Genomic DNA, 19,206 nt, shown 5'->3' with positions numbered 1-19,206 from the left:
CACCCTCTAAAAATAAGCAGAATGATTGATTCCCCAAGTAATAAGAAAAATTACCAAAAAGCTTAATCCATAAAACCAAATTTCTCTTATGTTCTTTACCTGTCTCACTGAGTAAATGAACTGTGTTTTCATAGATGGAGTTGTGTTTTTTTTTGTTTTAAAACAGTTTGAAATGATTCATTTTTTCATTTAAATTTTTTGTTAATATTTACCAGTTATTATGAAAAACTAGTTGTGTTTACATATTCATTCTGTTTTCTTTTTTATGCAGGTGTCCAAGAAAAGACATTTTATCATTTAATTTTTTGTTACATTTTAAGTCGTTTTTTTTAATCAAAATGTAATTTATATTTGTGTTTAATATACATATTTTCTATATATCCATGCATTCATATTGACTAACAGCAAACAACAAAACAGAACTTCAAGGAATAACAAATGAACTAAATATAGTCTCAAATAAAAGTAGGACCAAAAAAGGAAAGATGGAATAATGACTTAGTGGAGCTTGCTGGAAAATGTTGGCATTGAGAAGCCTTCAAAACAGAAAGATGGCAACATGTTTAAAGCATATTTAACATATTCTTTAGTAGAACAGTATCTTTATGGTACTTCCACCCACAAAAGATTTATTTGTAAATCTATAGTACAATTTTGCTATGGGTAGGTTAAGGATTTTTTTTTTTATTGATTTATTATTATTATTTTATTTTAGTTTTGCAGTTTTATTTATTTTTTATATAATCCAGAAACCCTGCTCGCCCGAGACCAAGCTTACAACTTTTTTTTTAAGTCACTTCTGAGGGCACCAATAAGCGAGGTGGTCCACAGTGAGCAATGAAATTCATCTTCTACTTACTGTAGATCTTCCATCTATATACTGTATCAATATACTAGCACTGTAAAACAATGTTTAGGTAATTTTTAGTGGAAAAAAAACTAGTCCTCATTACATTTTGATTCTGAAATGCTCTTACTGTTATTGTTTGGTCAGTGGATACCCACCATACACTAAAACTACCAAGCTGAGGTATAAAGCTATTCCTAAAAACATTTGTGTGAAACTGGTGAAAGAGGAGAAATTCAAACAAGTTCGAAAAACTGTCAGATTGGTATATAAAAGCACACTAATAAAAGCAAAAATAAACTTCCATTTGGGATCATATCTTGGTTTGCTCTCACTTTCAGAAACATCCATTCCTTTTATTCTTCTTTACTATCTCTTTTTTAAAAAAATATAATACATATACAAAAAAAAAAGTATTTTTAAATTCTGTTTACAGCTTACTTAAAATTTCTTGCACTATTTTGTTGAGGATACTAATCTTTTTCTTGTTGAGAGGCTTATACGCTGGTTAGACATGATAACTAATATTTAAGGAATTGACAGCGTATACTGGAAATATAGATTAAATAAACTTTAATATACACTTTCCGATATTTTGGCGAACGCCACGTTGCCATCTTCTTGGGAACTTACTAAAAAGACACGTGCACACAAGTACTAATAACAGCAAATGAGACTGAAGCTAGGAAGCTAGCGTTTTCCTAAAGTCCTGATGGTGCCCCCTGGCGGGCTATATTGGTAGGTCTTGGCCTTTGGGCTGAAGTTCTTCTGATAAAAGTTTCCCAAATTTGGGGCAGTTTCATGCATCCAAATTTGTTGAGGTTTGGCATGTTCCTAAGGGCCGAGGCTGATTCCATGAATAGTCTTTCATACTTGAACTTGCTGCGGTGTATTACTGTGGCTTTCTTCCATCTTATTCTGTGGCGAGTATCCAGAGCGTGGTCTGCAAGCCCAGAGTGGCTGTACTGGTGAAATCGAATGTAATCCTTGTGTTCCGAGATTCTGATATTTGCTGTCCTGCCTGTTTGGCCAAAGTAGGACAGTTTACAGCTGCAAGGGACCTGGTATACACCAGGTAGGTCTAGGGGAAGTGGTTGGTCTTTGGTGGAGCGGATAAGGGATGCCAGTTTTCTGTGTGGTTTGTAACAAGTGGTCAGGTCATGTTTTTTTAAGATTTTATTGATTTTTTCCGAGGTGCCTCTGATGTAGGGAATAGTGATGGATTTAGAGTAATCTTTTTTTGTGAAGGGGAGGGGGTGGTGGGTTGTGGATAACTGGGTTAAGTATTTTTTGGAGGGGGTAGCCGTTGGCTGAGAAAGTGTCACGGATGTGATTTAGTTCAGTGGTTAGGGCTTGATCATTAGAACAGATTATTTTTGTCCTGTTGAATAATGTTTTAATAACTCCATATTGTTGTGAGGGGGGGGGGGATTGTTGGTGAATGTATCTGCCTGTATGGGTGGGTTTTCTATAAACTGAGAAAACCAAGGTTCCATCAGGTTGGCGGGTGACTAGTGTGTCTAGGAAGGGGAGGTTATTGTTTTCTTCTTTTTCCAGGGTGAATTTGATTCTAGGGTGTTGGTTGTTCAAGTGTGTTAGGAAGGAGAGGAGTGAATCCGGGCCATGTGGCCAAATAGTGAAAACATCATCAACGTAGCGAAGCCATATGGTAGGTTTTTGTGGGGCTGAGTTTAAGGCTTTCTCTTCAAACATCTCCATTCTAGACCCCCCCGCATATATGGGCTCCCAAAAATACACAAAGAAAATGTGCCATTACGTCCCATAGTGGATGGCATTGATTCCCCCACTTACAAACTAGCCAAGCATTTAGCCAAAGCGCTCTCGCACTATACTGGCAATACACCATCACACATAAAAAACTCAGCCCACTTCAAAGCCAGTATAGAAAACCTTACACTCCAACATAATGACATAATGGTCAGTTTTGATGTCTCCTCCCTATTCACGAATGTCCCCCTCAAAGAAACCTTAGAGCTAATCCAAGCTAAATTTCCTCCCGATATCTCAGCCCTATTTCAGTTTACAATGAACTCAGGCTATTTCGTTTGGCAGGAAAAATTCTACAAACAGATAGAAGGGACAGCCATGGGTTCACCACTCTCCCCACCCTTGGCCAACTTCTTCATGGAGATGTTTGAAGAGAAAGCCTTAAACTCAGCCCCACAAAAACCTACCATATGGCTTCGCTACGTTGATGATGTTTTCGCTATTTGGCCACATGGCCCGGATTCACTCCTCTCCTTCCTAACACACTTGAACAACCAACACCCTAGAATCAAATTCACCCTGGAAAAAGAAGAAAACAATAACCTCCCCTTCCTAGACACACTAGTCACCCGCCAACCTGATGGAACCTTGGTTTTCTCAGTTTATAGAAAACCCACCCATACAGGCAGATACATTCACCAACAATCCCCCCCCCCTCACAACAATATGGAGTTATTAAAACATTATTCAACAGGGCAAAAATAATCTGTTCTAATGATCAAGCCCTAACCACTGAACTAAATCACATCCGTGACACTTTCTCAGCCAACGGCTACCCCCTCCAAAAAATACTTAACCCAGTTATCCACAACCCACCACCCCCTCCCCTTCACAAAAAAGATTACTCTAAATCCATCACTATTCCCTACATCAGAGGCACCTCGGAAAAAATCAATAAAATCTTAAAAAAACATGACCTGACCACTTGTTACAAACCACACAGAAAACTGGCATCCCTTATCCGCTCCACCAAAGACCAACCACTTCCCCTAGACCTACCTGGTGTATACCAGGTCCCTTGCAGCTGTAAACTGTCCTACTTTGGCCAAACAGGCAGGACAGCAAATATCAGAATCTCGGAACACAAGGATTACATCCGATTTCACCAGTACAGCCACTCTGGGCTTGCAGACCACGCTCTGGATACTCGCCACAGAATAAGATGGAAGAAAGCCACAGTAATACACCGCAGCAAGTTCAAGTATGAAAGACTATTCATGGAATCAGCCTCGGCCCTTAGGAACATGCCAAACCTCAACAAATTTGGATGCATGAAACTGCCCCAAATTTGGGAAACTTTTATCAGAAGAACTTCAGCCCAAAGGCCAAGACCTACCAATATAGCCCGCCAGGGGGCACCATCAGGACTTTAGGAAAACGCTAGCTTCCTAGCTTCAGTCTCATTTGCTGTTATTAGTACTTGTGTGCACGTGTCTTTTTAGTAAGTTCCCAAGAAGATGGCAACGTGACGTTCGCCGAAATATCGGAAAGTGTATATTAAAGTTTATTTAATCTATATTTCCAGTATACGCTGTCAATTCCTTAAATATTAGTTACTATTTTTTAAGGATGTGAACTAACCAAACTATCAAGCATATTCATTTTATTTTGCATTATATGTACAGCAACTACAGGTATGGTTGTGGCAGACTACATCCTGCTTATTGGAGTCCTGCAGTGGCTTAAAAATGTTGCATGTTTGACCCGTAAAGCAGGGTTCCCAGACTATATAACACTTATTCCACTCATGGTATTAATGTACTGCAGGTTTACAACTTTATATATAAAAGAGAGAGAGAGATTACAAATTTCAATTGAAAAGATCCAATACCTTGTTGAATCCTGTGTGTAAATGATAGACCTACTTGGCTGGAATTATTTACTTTTGCCTAAATAAAAGATAAGTTTGATTGTAATGAACTTTTAATGAATCATAAAGGAAAACATGGAAATAATCTATTTGAAAAATGTGATGAGATTAACATGCTTAAAATAGCATCATGTTGGAGGTTTAATGGAGTATTGACAGTACTACGAAAGGATTAATAACTATTTTTAATGCTTCCAATATTTCCCAGACATCTTCAGGGGAATATAACTAACACTTGCAACACACACACACACACACACACACACACACACACACACACACACACACACACACACACACACACACACACACAGCACAATATTGAATGAAACATGTGGATATGAATCTAAATTCCTAATTCCTAATTCACCCTCTATGAATGATTGTATGTGGTCTAGGTTGTAAATCTGGACCTCTTATGATAATGTTCCCCAAATTTTGGGAAGTTTCTTACAACTATATTTGCTGAAATTCGGTTGATTTCTGAGTGCCACTGCACATTCCAAAAACAGTCTTTCTTTTTTAAATTTACTGTGATGGAGCATGGTGTTTTTTTTCCCAGAAGATCCCGTGAGTGGAATCCAATACATGGTTTGCAAGACCAGATTGACCATAGTCATGATTGCAGATGTAAGTTTTGTGTTCATCTAAATGGATGGTGGCTGATCCATCTGTCTGCCCAAAGTATGCTAACTTGCAGAAACAGGGTACTTAATATACTCCATGCACTGAGAGTGGTGGGAGTTGATATTTGGTAGAATGGATAGCAGGTTTCCAGTAGAGCCTAAAAGCTGTGAACAGGTTGTATTTTTTTAAAGACCTGGATGTTTTTTCTGATGTACCCTGGACTAGGGGATGGTGATGACCAAGGATTGGTGGGGGAGGATTGTTAAATTTTTTTAAATTCTATAAGAACTGTAGTCATTGAATAGCAAGGTGTTGTGTATATTGTTGAGTTCTGTTGAAAGAGGTTCCACTGGAACAAAGATTGTAGACTATTGATTAGAGTCTTAATGATGCCATATTGTTCAGGGGGGGGTGATGGTCAGAAAGTTTGTGAATGTATCTGCCTGTAAAATTTTCCATGTAAAAACTGGCAAGTGGGGGGGGGGGGGGCTCATGGAAGTTCCCTCTATCTGTTTGTAAATATTGTTCCTCCAAGAAAAATAACCAGAATTGATGGCAAAGGAAAAGAGATCTAAAATATAAGGAAAAACGTTTTTAAGAGTGTTGAGGTGTCATTCAAAGGAACACTGGTAAACAGTGAGGTGACATCAAAGCTTATCAATATATCTGTATTATTTAAAGTTAGATTTTCAATCAAGGTTTTAAAATGAGTAGAGCTTTTTTTATATAGGATGTGGCAAGTCCAGTGAGAGAATAAGAGAGTTTGCTAGCTGTTTTTGACAATATATAGCATGGAGCACCAAAGACTCACTCCCCCCACCTCAATAGTCTACATCCAGGAATCCAGTTTATGATGGAAAAGGAAAATAACAGTTTACCCTTCCTAGACATTACTGACACATCTTCCAAACAATAACCTCTCCTTCACTGTATATAAAAAATTCACTCACACAGGCACATACATTCACAAACTTTCCCACCACCTATGAACAATATTATTATATGACACCTCCAGGGGGTTTAAGGACTCATCAAAGGAGGGCACCCAATCTACAACTCTCTGCCTCCACCACGCAATCCACCAACTACAATGAACTGCAACTACCTTCATCATCTATTGCTGACCATCACCACTAGTATTTTCACAGACAATCATAAACATCCATGCCCATGGCAGGATTCGAACCTGCAGCCTTTTGGCTGGAGAGTGGATAGGTTAATCACTGGGCCAACTAGGCATCATTAAAAGTCTAACCAATAAAGCCTATTATCTTTGTTCCAGTGGAACCTCTCTTTCAACAGAACTCAACCATATACACAACACCTTCCTATCTAATTGGCTACAATTCTCACAGAATTTAAAAAAAAAAAAAGTTATCATCCTCAGCCATCCCTTCAGAAATACTATCACCATCCCCTATGTTCAAGATAAATCAGAAAAAATAGCCAGGTCTTTAAAAAAATACAACCTCTCCACAGCTTTTAAGCCCCACCAAAAACTTACTATCTTATCATTCTACCAATCAAAATCAAAGATAAGCTCCCTCCACTCTCAGTGCCTGGAGTATATAAAGAACCCTTTCCTTGCAAGTTGGCATATTTTGGGCAGATAGGTGGAGCAGCCACCGTTTAGTTGAACATATACCTAACATCTGTAATCATGACTATGATCAATCTAGTCTTGCAGACCATGTATCGAATACTACTCACAGGATCTTCTGGAAAAAACCAACATGCTTCATCACAGTAAATTAAAAAAAAAAGGAAGATCGTTTTTGGAATCTGCAGAGTCATCAGAAATTAACCGAATTGAAATAAATATGGTTGTAAGAAACTTCCCAAAATTTGGAAAACATTAATCATAAGAGGTCCCAATTTACAACTTAGTCGCAAAAACTTACAAACATCCACACAGGGCAAACCACCAAGATAGGAATTTAGTCATATCCACATGTTTCCTTCAGTATTATATTGCTTTTGTGTGTGTGTGTGCGCGCGTGCGCATTACAATAAAGACAAAATATTGGAAGCATTAAAAATAGTTTGTTTTTAATCTTTTCTAATCATCATCATCAAATTCCTAATATATACACTCAAGGGGTGGTGTACAGGATATGATAGTACTACATGAAAAATTTACATCATTACTAACTTCCTAACTACAATTTTCCTCCAAATCAGTCTGTTAAATATCAAGACTCCAATATCAGACCTTATATTTCTGTCTTCTAAGGCTCTTTACATTGATAGAGTACAATGTTTACTGTATCAATCAACTGATATCTTGGTCTTCCTCCGGGTCTTTTTTCTTCCAGCTTGGCAGAGAACACTTGTTTTGCTAATCTTCCCTCTCCCATTCTGTTTAAGTGACCATACCACCTGAGATTAGCTCTGCTAATGCATTCCTGGATGCTGACAATATCAAGTTCTTTCCTAATATCCTCGTTTTTTAATATGATTTGCCATTGCTGCCATCTGTTCATGCCACTAATCTTTCTCAAGACTCTCATATCTGCAGTCTCTAGTCTTTGGGTCTTTGGTCAAGTGTTTTACTTCTAACCCAGCTCTCAAATCCATAAGTCAAAATTGGTTTCAATACTGTCTTGTATACAGCTAATTTAGTGTTTTGGCTAATTTCCCTTTTATTCCATATAAATTTATTCAGTTGACTACCTACCATACCAGTTTTGTTGATTCTGTTATCTATTTCCACATTTAACTTACCATCTTCACTAAAAATCGTGCCTAAGTAGCTGAAATGTTTTACTTCTTGTTCTGTAAGTTCTCCATTCACAATGCAGTTGATATTTTCAATGTTTCTGCCTATTTTCATTGTCTTTGTCTTTTTAATGCTGACCTTCATACCATATCTATTACAACAGTTGTTCAATTTAGTCAGGGAAATCTTGCAGACTTGTAGCGGATTTATTTAGAAGTATAACATTGTCCGTATAAAGAAAAGAGTTGAGATTAACATCTCCAATTTTGATCATCATCATGCATATCAAAGGTTTAGGCATAGCGAAGATGTTCCAGCCTTAGAAGTCATCGTTGAATCATTTCAGAGGATGTCCTGGTTTTCTTTTTCTTAATGGCTTGTACTTTAAGGCTTGTTTTGGTAATCTTTCTATTTTCATTCTTTGAACATATTAATTTAAACATTTATGTTTATATTTTTTAATTTTTTCTATTACTGGTTCTTGGTTTAATTCATTCATAATTTCTTCGTTTCTTTTGTGATCAAATAGAGTATACTTTGCGGTTTTTCACATAAACTTCATTTCTGCTGTTATTAATCTTTGTTTGTCTTTTTGTTTTATTATCCAGATTTCATTTCCAAACAACAAGACTGGTAGGGCTAATGTTTTGTATACTTTTAGTCTGGTTTGTTTTTGAACTAGGTTTGGCTTAAATATGCAGTTAATTACACCTGTTATTTTAAAATATTTTGCAATTGGGATAACAGGTTTAATACCACTTTCCTTCATAATGTGATCCATATAGATAATGAATAACAGAGGGGATAATATACATCCTTGTCTCATACCAGATTTAACATTAAACCATCTTCCTGTACTTCCTTCAATTCTAACTGCTGACTTACAACTCAAATAAAGACTAAGTATTGCTCGATATAATGCCCCATTGACACCATATAACTGGAGCATGTTGAATAGCTTCTATCTTGGCACCTTGTCTTATGCCTTTTCCAGATCGACAAAACTTAAATACAGATCTCTGTTATATTCCCATGCTATCTCGACTATTTGTCGTAAAGTGAAGATCTATCCTGACAGCCTCTATTTGGCCTGAATCCAGCTTGTTCTTCACCAAGCTTTTCTTCCACAATTCTTCTCAACCGTTTCTCAAGTATACTTGCACAGATCTTGCCAGGAACACTCAGTAGGGAAACATCTCTGTAATTCTCACATTCAGTTTTATTTCCCTTTTTATATGTGGGTACTATGAGAGCTCTACTCCAATCATTGGAAATTTGTCCCTCTGTCCAGGCTTTCTGAACTATGTAGTGCAGCCACTGCAAGACTCTTATACCACCATACTTCAGCATTTCTGGTCGAATATCATCTACTCCTGCTGCCTTTCCACATTTTAAGCCTTTGATGGCTTTTTCTACTTCAAGTATGGATATGTATTCCTAACTGCATGCCTGATAAGTGTTTTTTACCACTGTGCTGTCACCACTGCTTGTTTCATTTAGCAGTTTTTCGAAGTAATTACTCGATACTTCAAGGATATCTTTTTCTCCTGTTTTCATGATCTCTAATTATCATCTCTAATTCCATTTATATGAGATTCCATCTCATATAAATGGAATGTAAATGGAATTAGAGATGATAATTAACTTTATCATCTCTAATTCCATTTACAGCATTCCTCTTTCATCTATTTCTGAGCTTCTTCTTGATATTTATTTTCTATCTTCTTGCCAAAGTCCTTCCATGACTTTTAGCAGTTTTACACAGTATTTAGCTTTCTTACATTTGTCTCTGTATTCTCTAAGAGCACAAGCTGACTTATTTGCCAGGAACTTTTGATATGCTTTCTTCTTTTCTTTCACTGTCTCTTTAACTTCCTGTGTCCACCATAGAGTTCTGATTTTTTCTATTCTTGTAGACAAACTCACCACATGCCCTCTGGCTGAATCAATCAATGTTTTCTTCAGGATTTTCCACTGAATCTCCAAGGTTTGGTTCCTGTTCTCAAACACTTTCATTTTTTCCTTAATAATATTGTGTATTTTAGTCTACAGTTCATATCTGAGCGCTGTTCAACTTTTATTCACTTTAAAACTTTCTTACATGTTATTCTTCTCAATAGGAAATTCAATTTTTTCCTGCTCAAGACTAATTGGTGATCACTTCCAATTTCAAATCCTCTGTACACTCCAGTGTCTTGCACCAGTGAGAAAATATCACTATCAGCAATAACATAGTCAATGAGACTTTTCTTATTCATTGCCTCTTCTCTCCATGTGAATTTGTGCACATTTTTACGTTGGAACATTGTGTTAGTCATAACCAGTCCATGTCCTGAACAGAACTCCGAAAGGTGTGTGCTATTATTTATCATTGCTCTTTTCTTCAAATTTTCCCAAAATATTTTTATATGCGTGACAATCATTTCTTACTCTGCTATTTAGATCCCCAACAAGGACAAACTTTTCCTTTTTTCATTGTGTCTGTTGCTTTCTCTAAAGCCTCAAAAAATGCCTCCACTGCTACCTTAGGAGAAAGAACCTTCTGTGGGACCATATGCACAAATAAGTCTCATTGTCCAGTTCCCAATTCTGATATTTGCCCACAACTCTACTTGAGACTGCCTGCCATTCAAGAAGATTAGCCTCATATTTAGTGTTGAATACTATGGCTATTCCTTCTTTTCCTTGATTGTCATTGCCTGAATATAACATTTTGTATTTATTGCTCAGGAAGATCTCGCCAGTTTTTGTGGATTTTGTTTCAGTCACCCCTATTATGTCGATCTAGTACTTATCCAATTCCTCAGCTAGATTGGCAAATCAGACAACATAAGAAGTCTGATTTGCCAATCAGACTTCTTATGTTGATAGTACCGATCTTGAACTCTGTTGATGTTGAGTCGGGGTAAGTTTTAGGATTTGTTCCAGTAGTTGACTTTTTGCTGTTTGCCCTGGTTCCCTGGCAAAAACAACGGGACTTGTTTAACTGGGCAATGCCCCAGCCGGCATGAAATTCTCTCATGTTGTATCATCATTTGAAATTTTGGTTTAAGCCAATAAGAATACAATTTGGTCAGCTAAATCCCAAATTGCCAGCCCATCCTTGTCCGTTCAGTATCCAGGTAGATACCTAACAGGGTGCACCACGAGAAGGTGATGATTGGATGTTAGGTCAGAAGCCCTGGTCGGTTGTCTGCATTCCTTTGAATGCTACGTGGAGGTCTCCTCTCAGTTATATAGCTTTGACTCTTAAGCACTCCTTAATCTTTGCTTATTGCTGTCAATACTCCATTAAACTTCCAACACGATGTCCTCTCAGCACTTAAGCCTTAACACGGGGATTTAAAATAGCATGCTTAATACCTTCACTAACATAATACTTTCAAAAAAAAACTTACATACCTTTCACTGCCAATTTAATACAGTTGACCCTTGAACAAGAGGTTTAGGGCACTGACCCCCCCCATGCAGCTGAAAATCCATGTATAATTTTGACTCCCCAAAAACTTAACTACTAATAGGCCTACTGTTGACTGAAAGCCTTATCGATAACATAAACAGTTGATTAACACATATTTTGTATGTCATATGTATTATATACTGTATTCTTACAATAAAGTAAACTAGAGAAAAGAAAATCATAAGGAAGAGAAAATACATTTATAGTACTGTAAAGATAAATCATCAGTCTATTAGTACCTACATCAATATTGTCTTATGATACAAATACAATTATGATACAAAACACTGTACATGTTATACATATTACTAACACTAGACATCAAAAATGAAAAGATAATGTGAAAAAGACATTCATATTTATTTTCACAGGTAGTTATCATGCACTAATAACGAGGAAGCAGCAATATGATTGCTTTATGGTAGCCTAGCCTATACACTAATGAATGAATCGTTATAAAATTATTTTAGGCTAATTAATTAAATTTAACTAATTAATTGTTTAATAACAGTTAATTTTGCTGATTATGTTAGGATTTAATACTGCATCGTTACATTTGTTTATATTTCTCTCGACTGCAATTATTGCAATGTACAGTCTGTAAATGTTTGTGTAAGTTTTGAGAAATTTTACCTTTTTATTAGATTTATGTATATTTTATGATATAAATGATAAAATAGACTAGTATCTACATATATTTTATGCATTCATGACATACCTAACTTTTTCTTAATTTTATTGATATTTCTAGGTTATGCAGCTCTTCTTCAAGTTTTTTCAAATTGTTGCAAATCTCCAAAAAAATTTCCAATATATTTATTGAAAAAAATCTGTATAAGCAGATTTAAACCGATATTGTCAAGGGTCAACTGTATATTTAAACATTTCGGGAATTACAACTGCAAAAATAATTTTTCAAGCCCTTAGTAACTGGTCACATGTATTATTGACAATCTCCTGCAACATGAAGATTGTATTAAGTACACTAAAAACAACATGAATAACAGGAAAGCATGGGTGGCCTGTCTGCAGATAAGCATATCTAACCAAAAAGGGAAGGTTTGCTTCTCATGGTGGTATGGATATTTATCAAAATGCTAATGAGGTAGATGCTTTTTATCAGCAGGGGTGAGATAACTATCCTGCTTAATGGAAGGCTGAAGTGGCTTGAAAATTACCATGTTTTGTCTCTTGGACATATTATCTAATCTTTAGTCTACCTATGATACTGATGCATCATCATAGATTTACAACTTTTTTAGTGAGCGGGATAAAAAAAAAATTTCAAAAAAGCATCAAGCAAATTTCACTACAGCTCCAGTAGTGAAAGTATTAACATGACATTAAATGTTGATTCATTATTAACATCATCAACAGCCATTATTGAGCCAATGCAGGATGATGAATGCCTTTCCAATATCAATCCAAGACTGCCTACCAATGGCTTTACTTCCTTGCTCCTACAATTCTGATGATTTCATCAATCCATCACAATTTTGGTAAGTAGTGTGGTGGTTTTCCCTTCCATGAGTCCAACCTGGTACTTTCTTCGAGAAATGTGTCTAGCTCTATGTGATTTCAGATGTTATAATCTTTCTATAACATCAGAGACTCAGTTTGATTTTTGATTTCTTATTCAAGTATTCCTTTTGTGAGCCAGTCTTGTGATATCAAGCATACATCTTTCCGTATAAGTTGTGTTGTTCTTTCATTGATATACTTTTACAGCCATATATCAATATAGAGAGAGAACACACTTTTCAGGCACAGTAGTAACTGGCTTTTGAATATTAACTGCACATCATCATCAAATTCCTGACATGTACCCTCAAGGGGGTGTACAAGATATTATGATAGTACTACATGAAAAACTTACATCATTACTAATTTCCTATCAACAATTTTCCTCTAAATCAATCTGTTATTTGTCAAGACTCTAACATTATCAGATCTTATATTTCTATCTTCTAAGGCACTTTTTTTACTGTATCAATTCACCTATATCATGGTCTTCTATTGGGTCTTTTTTCCTGCCAATCTGGCAGAAAACACTTGTTTTGCTAATCTTTCCTATCTCATTCTGTTTAAGTGACCATACCATCTGAGATTAACTCTGCTAACACATTCCTGGATGCTAACAATGGCAAGTTCTTTCCTAATATCCTTGTTTTTAACATGATACTGCCATTGATGCCATTTATTCACACCCCTAATCTTTCTCAGGACTCTCATATCTGTGGTCTCTAGTCTTTGGTCAAGTGTTGTATTTCTAACCCAGCTCTCAGATCCATAAGTTTAAACTGGCTTGAACACTTTTTTTTGTATACAGCAAATTTAGTGTTTTGACTAATTTCTCTCTTATTCCATATACATTTATTCAGTTGACTTCCTATCGTACCAGCTTTCTTCATTCTGTTGTCTATTTCCATATTTAATTTACCATCTTCACCAGTGGCGGCTCGTGGCTTAAAATCGTGGGGGTGCTGCAACTTTCGAAATATACATACACACTGTAAGTACAGTGTATACGTGTTTGGATAAAATATCAAAATTATGGTAAAAATTTTAAAAAAATTAAACATGAAAAAATATTGTTTATTATCGATAAAATTATACAGTTTAGTATAATTCACAATTACTTAAAAATAAAATCCATTCCTTTAATTGTAATTAAAGGAATGGATTAAAGGACGTAGCAATATGACACTGTGGTAAACACAGTGCTGTTAGCGTCCTTCGCCTTCCTAAGTGCTACAAGATGGATTTTTATTATTTTTTATACAAAATAAGAGAATTATATAGGATTGTTGATGATAAAATTAAATATTACAAGTAAATATAAATAAATCAATAAATATATTTATATATCGAGAAAAATTGGGGGTGCTGCAGTTCTGCAGTGCCTATGCACGAGCCGCCCGATCTTCACTAAAAATCATGCCTAAGTAGCTGAAATGTACTTGTTCTATCCATTCATAATTCAGTTGATATTTTCAATGCTTCTGCCTATTTTCATTGTCGTTGTCTTGTTATTGCTGATTTTCATACAACATCTATTACAACAGTTATTCAATTTAGTCAGGGAATCTAGCAGATTTTGATATCCAGTTTAATGCCACTTTCCTTCATAATATGATCCATATAGATAATGAATAACAGAGGGGATAATGTACAGCTTTGTCAGACAGCAGATTTAACATCAAAACATGTTCCTGTACTTCCTTCAATTCTAACTGCTGTCTTACAACTCAAATAAAGACCAAGTATTGCTTGATATAATGTCCCATTGATATCATATACATTACCTATACTTGCTGGCATACCTTCTCTTAAACTCATCCATACTAGATACACTCACCACCTCAACAGGCAAACTGCTCTACTCACTCACTGCTAACAGAGAAAAATTCTATTAACTAGTGTCTGCAGTCCATCCACATACTCTAATCTGTCTTCATAATCTACATTCCATAATTACAGTATTTTCCAGTGTATAAGATGCACCCCCTTTTTTGTACACATTTTTTAGGGAAAAAACTTTATCACTGAATATTATAATGAATTTACAGTATTTCAAATATAAAGTAATAAGTAAGTCTACTTTCAACAAATACCTAATCTAACTAGGAAAGAGTACCCACCTTTTAATCTTCTTCATCAAAACCCAGAAATTCATCTCCAGAGCTAAATGAAGAGACACTTGAAACCTTTTCTAAATCAGAATGAATTCTCATACAATAAATTGTTCTCTGTACCATCCCATCCATTACTAATGCCACACTTCTTAAATGATTTAAGTACTGTCTCAGTTTTCACAGCATCCCAGTTGCTTTTTTAGATCCTCTTCCTGATTGCACCAAGTTCTTATTATTTTCTCAGTTGGGGGAGGTCCAAAATGCCTCTCTGCAGCCCTGTTTCCATGTTCTTTAGCATATGCAATCACACGTAGCTTGTATGCAATATTGTAGCGATGCTGACGTTTTTCAGCCATAATTTGCCAAGAAATTTAGAGAAAATTTAACAGCAGAAATTTATCACCGTTCACAACAACCACGACAACAATTGGAAAGTTTAAATGAACAGGAACACAGCTGTGATCATCGATGACAGCGCATGAGCAACCACTGAACTCTACGAAACTGGAATGTTCTTATTGTTTTCATGAGTTTCTACCCTAACTGTGCTCAAATCATCAGATATAATTACTAGTAGTAGTATTCCCCTCCTCTCCTATTCTTCTGTGCTTCTTAAAAATACTATACTATTTACACTAGATTTCTGTTACTAGATCTCTGGACAAATGCTATGGAGAGGTTTGGCGAATCTCAAGTGGTTGCACTAGATATCTCCAAAGCCTTTTGACCGGGTCTGGCACAAAGGCCTACTAGGCAAACTACCATCATTCAGTCTGACCCAGGACTTCTGTAGGGGGATTGCCAGTTTTCTGTCTGGACATACACTGTGTGTGATGTTGGCTCCCTATCCTCGCACCACTCAATTAATGCTGGAGTCCCACAAGGTTCTGTCCTCTCACCAACCCTGTTCCTGCTGTACATCAACGACCTACTGCAATTGACCTCCAACCCAATACACAGTTTTGCAGATGACAGCACACTACAGTCCTCACTTACATTTGATAAGCCTTACCCTACACAATTCACCTCATCCTACAGAACATCAACCACCACCACCCTCAACTCTGATCTCCAAGCCATCCTACAATGGGGGTTTAGATAACCTCATAAATTTCAACGCCAGCAAAACCCAGTTCTGTACTATTTCCCATAAAAAAGAACAACTTCTTCCCAGTATCTTTTTCTACGATACCCAAATTTCCAGACAGCCTGAGATCTCGCTCCTCGGAATCACCCTCACATCAAACCTCTTCTGGCACATACACATCTCAAACATTGCATCCTCAGCATAAAAAAAACTAGGATTTCTCTTCCGCTCAAGACGTTACTTCACCCCCAAACAACTACTAACATTATACAAGTTACAAATCCGCCCAACTATTGAATACTGCTCCCACATATGAGGAGCAGTATCCCCTAAAGCTCTCTCAAAATGCTCAACTCAATACAGAGGAGGGCAATTAGACTTATCAATGATCCATCCCTTACCAACTCTCTCCCCCCACTTTCACAGAGACGTTTAGTCTCTGCAGTAAGTATATTCTACAAATATTTCCATGGGAAATGCTCATCCGAAATAATATCAAAAATTTCCCTGCTCAGTACTAAGCTCATTGGAACACGTGCAGCTGCTGCACAACATTCCTTCACAGTACACCTAGAAACAAATAGAACAAATTTCTTTTCCTCTTCCTTCATTCCTGCAACTGCTGCACTGTGGAACAGTCTCCCACCTGCTGTGTTTCCCAACGAATACAATTTAAAGTCATTCAAATCAAATGTAATCAAATTCCTCCTTTCCCAACCCACTACCCATACACGGTACTAATGTACTATAGGTTGACCAATCAATCTCCTGTGTATGGACCCAACATAAAAAAAACCAAGGCAACAAAATAAACTCGTTTGTTCCAGATTCTTCTGGCAATTGTGTATGGACATAATTTAGCTTCTGGCTTTTTCATATACTTACATCTGCAGTCTGCTTAGCCTAGTTAGGTAGCTCTCTCTCTTTCTTGTCCCCCCCCGCCTCAAAAAATAAACAGTTCAAACCCAAAGCATCTAGATTCATAACCATGCTCAATGACATTTATATCATTATCATGTTTGCATAAGTAGCTGAACTTATATTCTCACAATTTCTTCTATGATGATCTAGATTACGTCTCATCTTAATAAATAATTTTGCCAGGCTCCTGATGTCAAATCCATTCACATACAGGCCATCCTTCTTCTTATACAAGTCTTTTCAACCATCAAATTCACTCTACATATCCAAAAGCTATCATTCTGTAACCAGTTTAAAAAAATAGAAACTGTATCAAAATTAAATTAATAGCAAATAGCTATAGTTTACTTACCCTGAGAAATGTATCATTATCTACTCTATACACACATCCGATACCAAATCTTGCTTTATTAGTAGTAGAAACCCAAGCTATCTGGATAGCTGTTTCCAAGTCCTCATTTACCTTCTGGTACACAGCACCACCAAATTCATGGCCATCACTTCTGTTTAGGGCAAACAACAATTCAATAAATTTTTCATTTTGACTGCCTTTTCAATGATAATTCGAGCTTGCCATTTATGAAGTAAATTTTTTTTATTTAAAAATGGAAATTTTATCAGGTAACCTCATGCAATGAAAACTATACATTTATCTCCAGATCATTTAACAGAATAATAAATACAAATTACATAAATAAAAATTATATTTTTTTCTTATTATTTATAAAATTTTCTCCAAAGTGTCATCACTGACATCTTCACTATGATTTGAAAGATGGAATAACAGCCTGCTCTATTTAAAACTGAAAACTTGTCAAGATTTATTACAAGGTATAAAAAAATTTAGCATCAATGAACAGTATTATGTAACACTTACTCTCAACAACAAAAATAAACTTAGTCCACAGGATCTTTTTATAACAGTAATGCTTTAAAAATTTCCATATTTAGTCTTTTCCATAAAAAATCTGCTCGTGTAGGACTTGGACATTTTACAGAGAATCGTATTTGGACAGATATGGTTCATTGTTTCTTCATGTATGCAAAAACTGTCACCTATTGTCCTGAGTTAGCCAGGTAGATAACTTATCACTCTCCAACTGATAGGGCAGTGAGTTTTAATTCTATCATGTGTATGGATGTTTGAAAATGTCTTTAGTTAAAAGATGAATTTCATCACCTGGTGTGAGACCACCATACTATACTTATTGGGGACCTGAAGTGTTTTGAAAAATTTCTATTTAGTATCTAGAGCAGAGTTCTAATTATGTACAAAAGTAAATAATAAATAAAGAATTTCTTAGCTCACTCAATTGACTAATATACCATAGGCTAATACTAACTTAACTACATATTAATACAATAGGGGTGCTTAAGGGTCAAAGCTGTATAACTGAGAGGAGACCTCCACATAGCCTTTAAAGGAATGCAGAGAACCGACCAGGGCTTCTGACCTAATGTCCAATCCTCACCTTCTCGTGGTGCACCCTGTTGGGTATCTACTTGGATACTGAACGAACGAGGATGGGCTGGTAATTTGGGATTTAGCCGACCAAATTGTATTCTTATTGGTTAAACCAAAATAAAAAATGATGGTACAACATGACAAAATTTCATGCCGGCTGGGGGCGTCACCCGGTTAAACAAGGCCCCCGTTGTTTTCGCCAGGGAACCAGGGCGAACAGCGAAAAGTCAGCTTCTGGAACAAATCTGAAAACACACCCCAACTCAACATCACCAGAGTTAAAGATCTGGTACTGTCAACATAAGAAGCCTGAATGGCAAAGAAATGGAGCTAGCTGAAGAATTAGATAAGTACCAGATCGACATAATAGGGGTGACTGAAAGAAAAAAGACAAAAACTGGTGAAATCTTTCTGAGCAATAAATATAAAATGTTATATTCAGGCAATAACAATCAAGGAACAGAAGGAGTAACCATAGTATTCAACACAAAATACGAGGCTAATCTTCTTGAATGGCAGGCAGTCTCAAGTAGAGTAATGTGGGCAAATATGAGAATGGGGAACTGGACAATGAGACTTATTTGTACCTATGGTCCTACAGAAGGTTCTACTAAGGTAGAAGTGGAGGAATTTTTTGAGGCTTTAGAAAAAGCAACTGAAACAATGAAAAAGGAAAAGTTGGTCCTTGTTGGGGATCTAAATAGCAGAGTAGGAAATGATTGTGAGACATACAGAAATATTTTGGGAAAATTTGGAGAAAAAAGCAAAGCTAATAAAAATGGCAAAT

The 19,206-nt window shown here is 36.3% G+C and overlaps 1 protein-coding gene across 3 annotated transcripts in view; it reads right to left on the bottom strand.

The window, feature by feature from the left end:
- LOC150098886 (non-selective voltage-gated ion channel VDAC2-like) overlaps positions 1–19,206 on the bottom strand; it is a 98,952-nt gene that overhangs the window by 23,870 nt on the left and 55,876 nt on the right. For all 3 annotated transcript variants that reach the window (XM_090405322.1, XM_090405320.1, XM_090405321.1), the window contains exons 7-8: positions 17,307–17,457; positions 4,467–4,524 (exon numbers count right to left, since the gene is read on the bottom strand). In XM_090405322.1, coding sequence (XP_090261448.1) covers positions 4,467–4,524; positions 17,307–17,457 — 209 coding nt within the window. The remainder of the gene's footprint in view (positions 1–4,466; positions 4,525–17,306; positions 17,458–19,206) is intronic.

Source organism: Typopeltis vanoorti, chromosome 15 (genome assembly GCF_054136105.1).
Source record: "Typopeltis vanoorti isolate ZY-2024b chromosome 15, IOZ_Tvanoo_1.0, whole genome shotgun sequence".
Taxonomy (NCBI): domain Eukaryota; kingdom Metazoa; phylum Arthropoda; class Arachnida; order Uropygi; family Thelyphonidae; genus Typopeltis; species Typopeltis vanoorti.
Note: the sequence above shows the minus strand (reverse complement) of the source record. Positions and strands in the feature narration are given on the sequence as shown.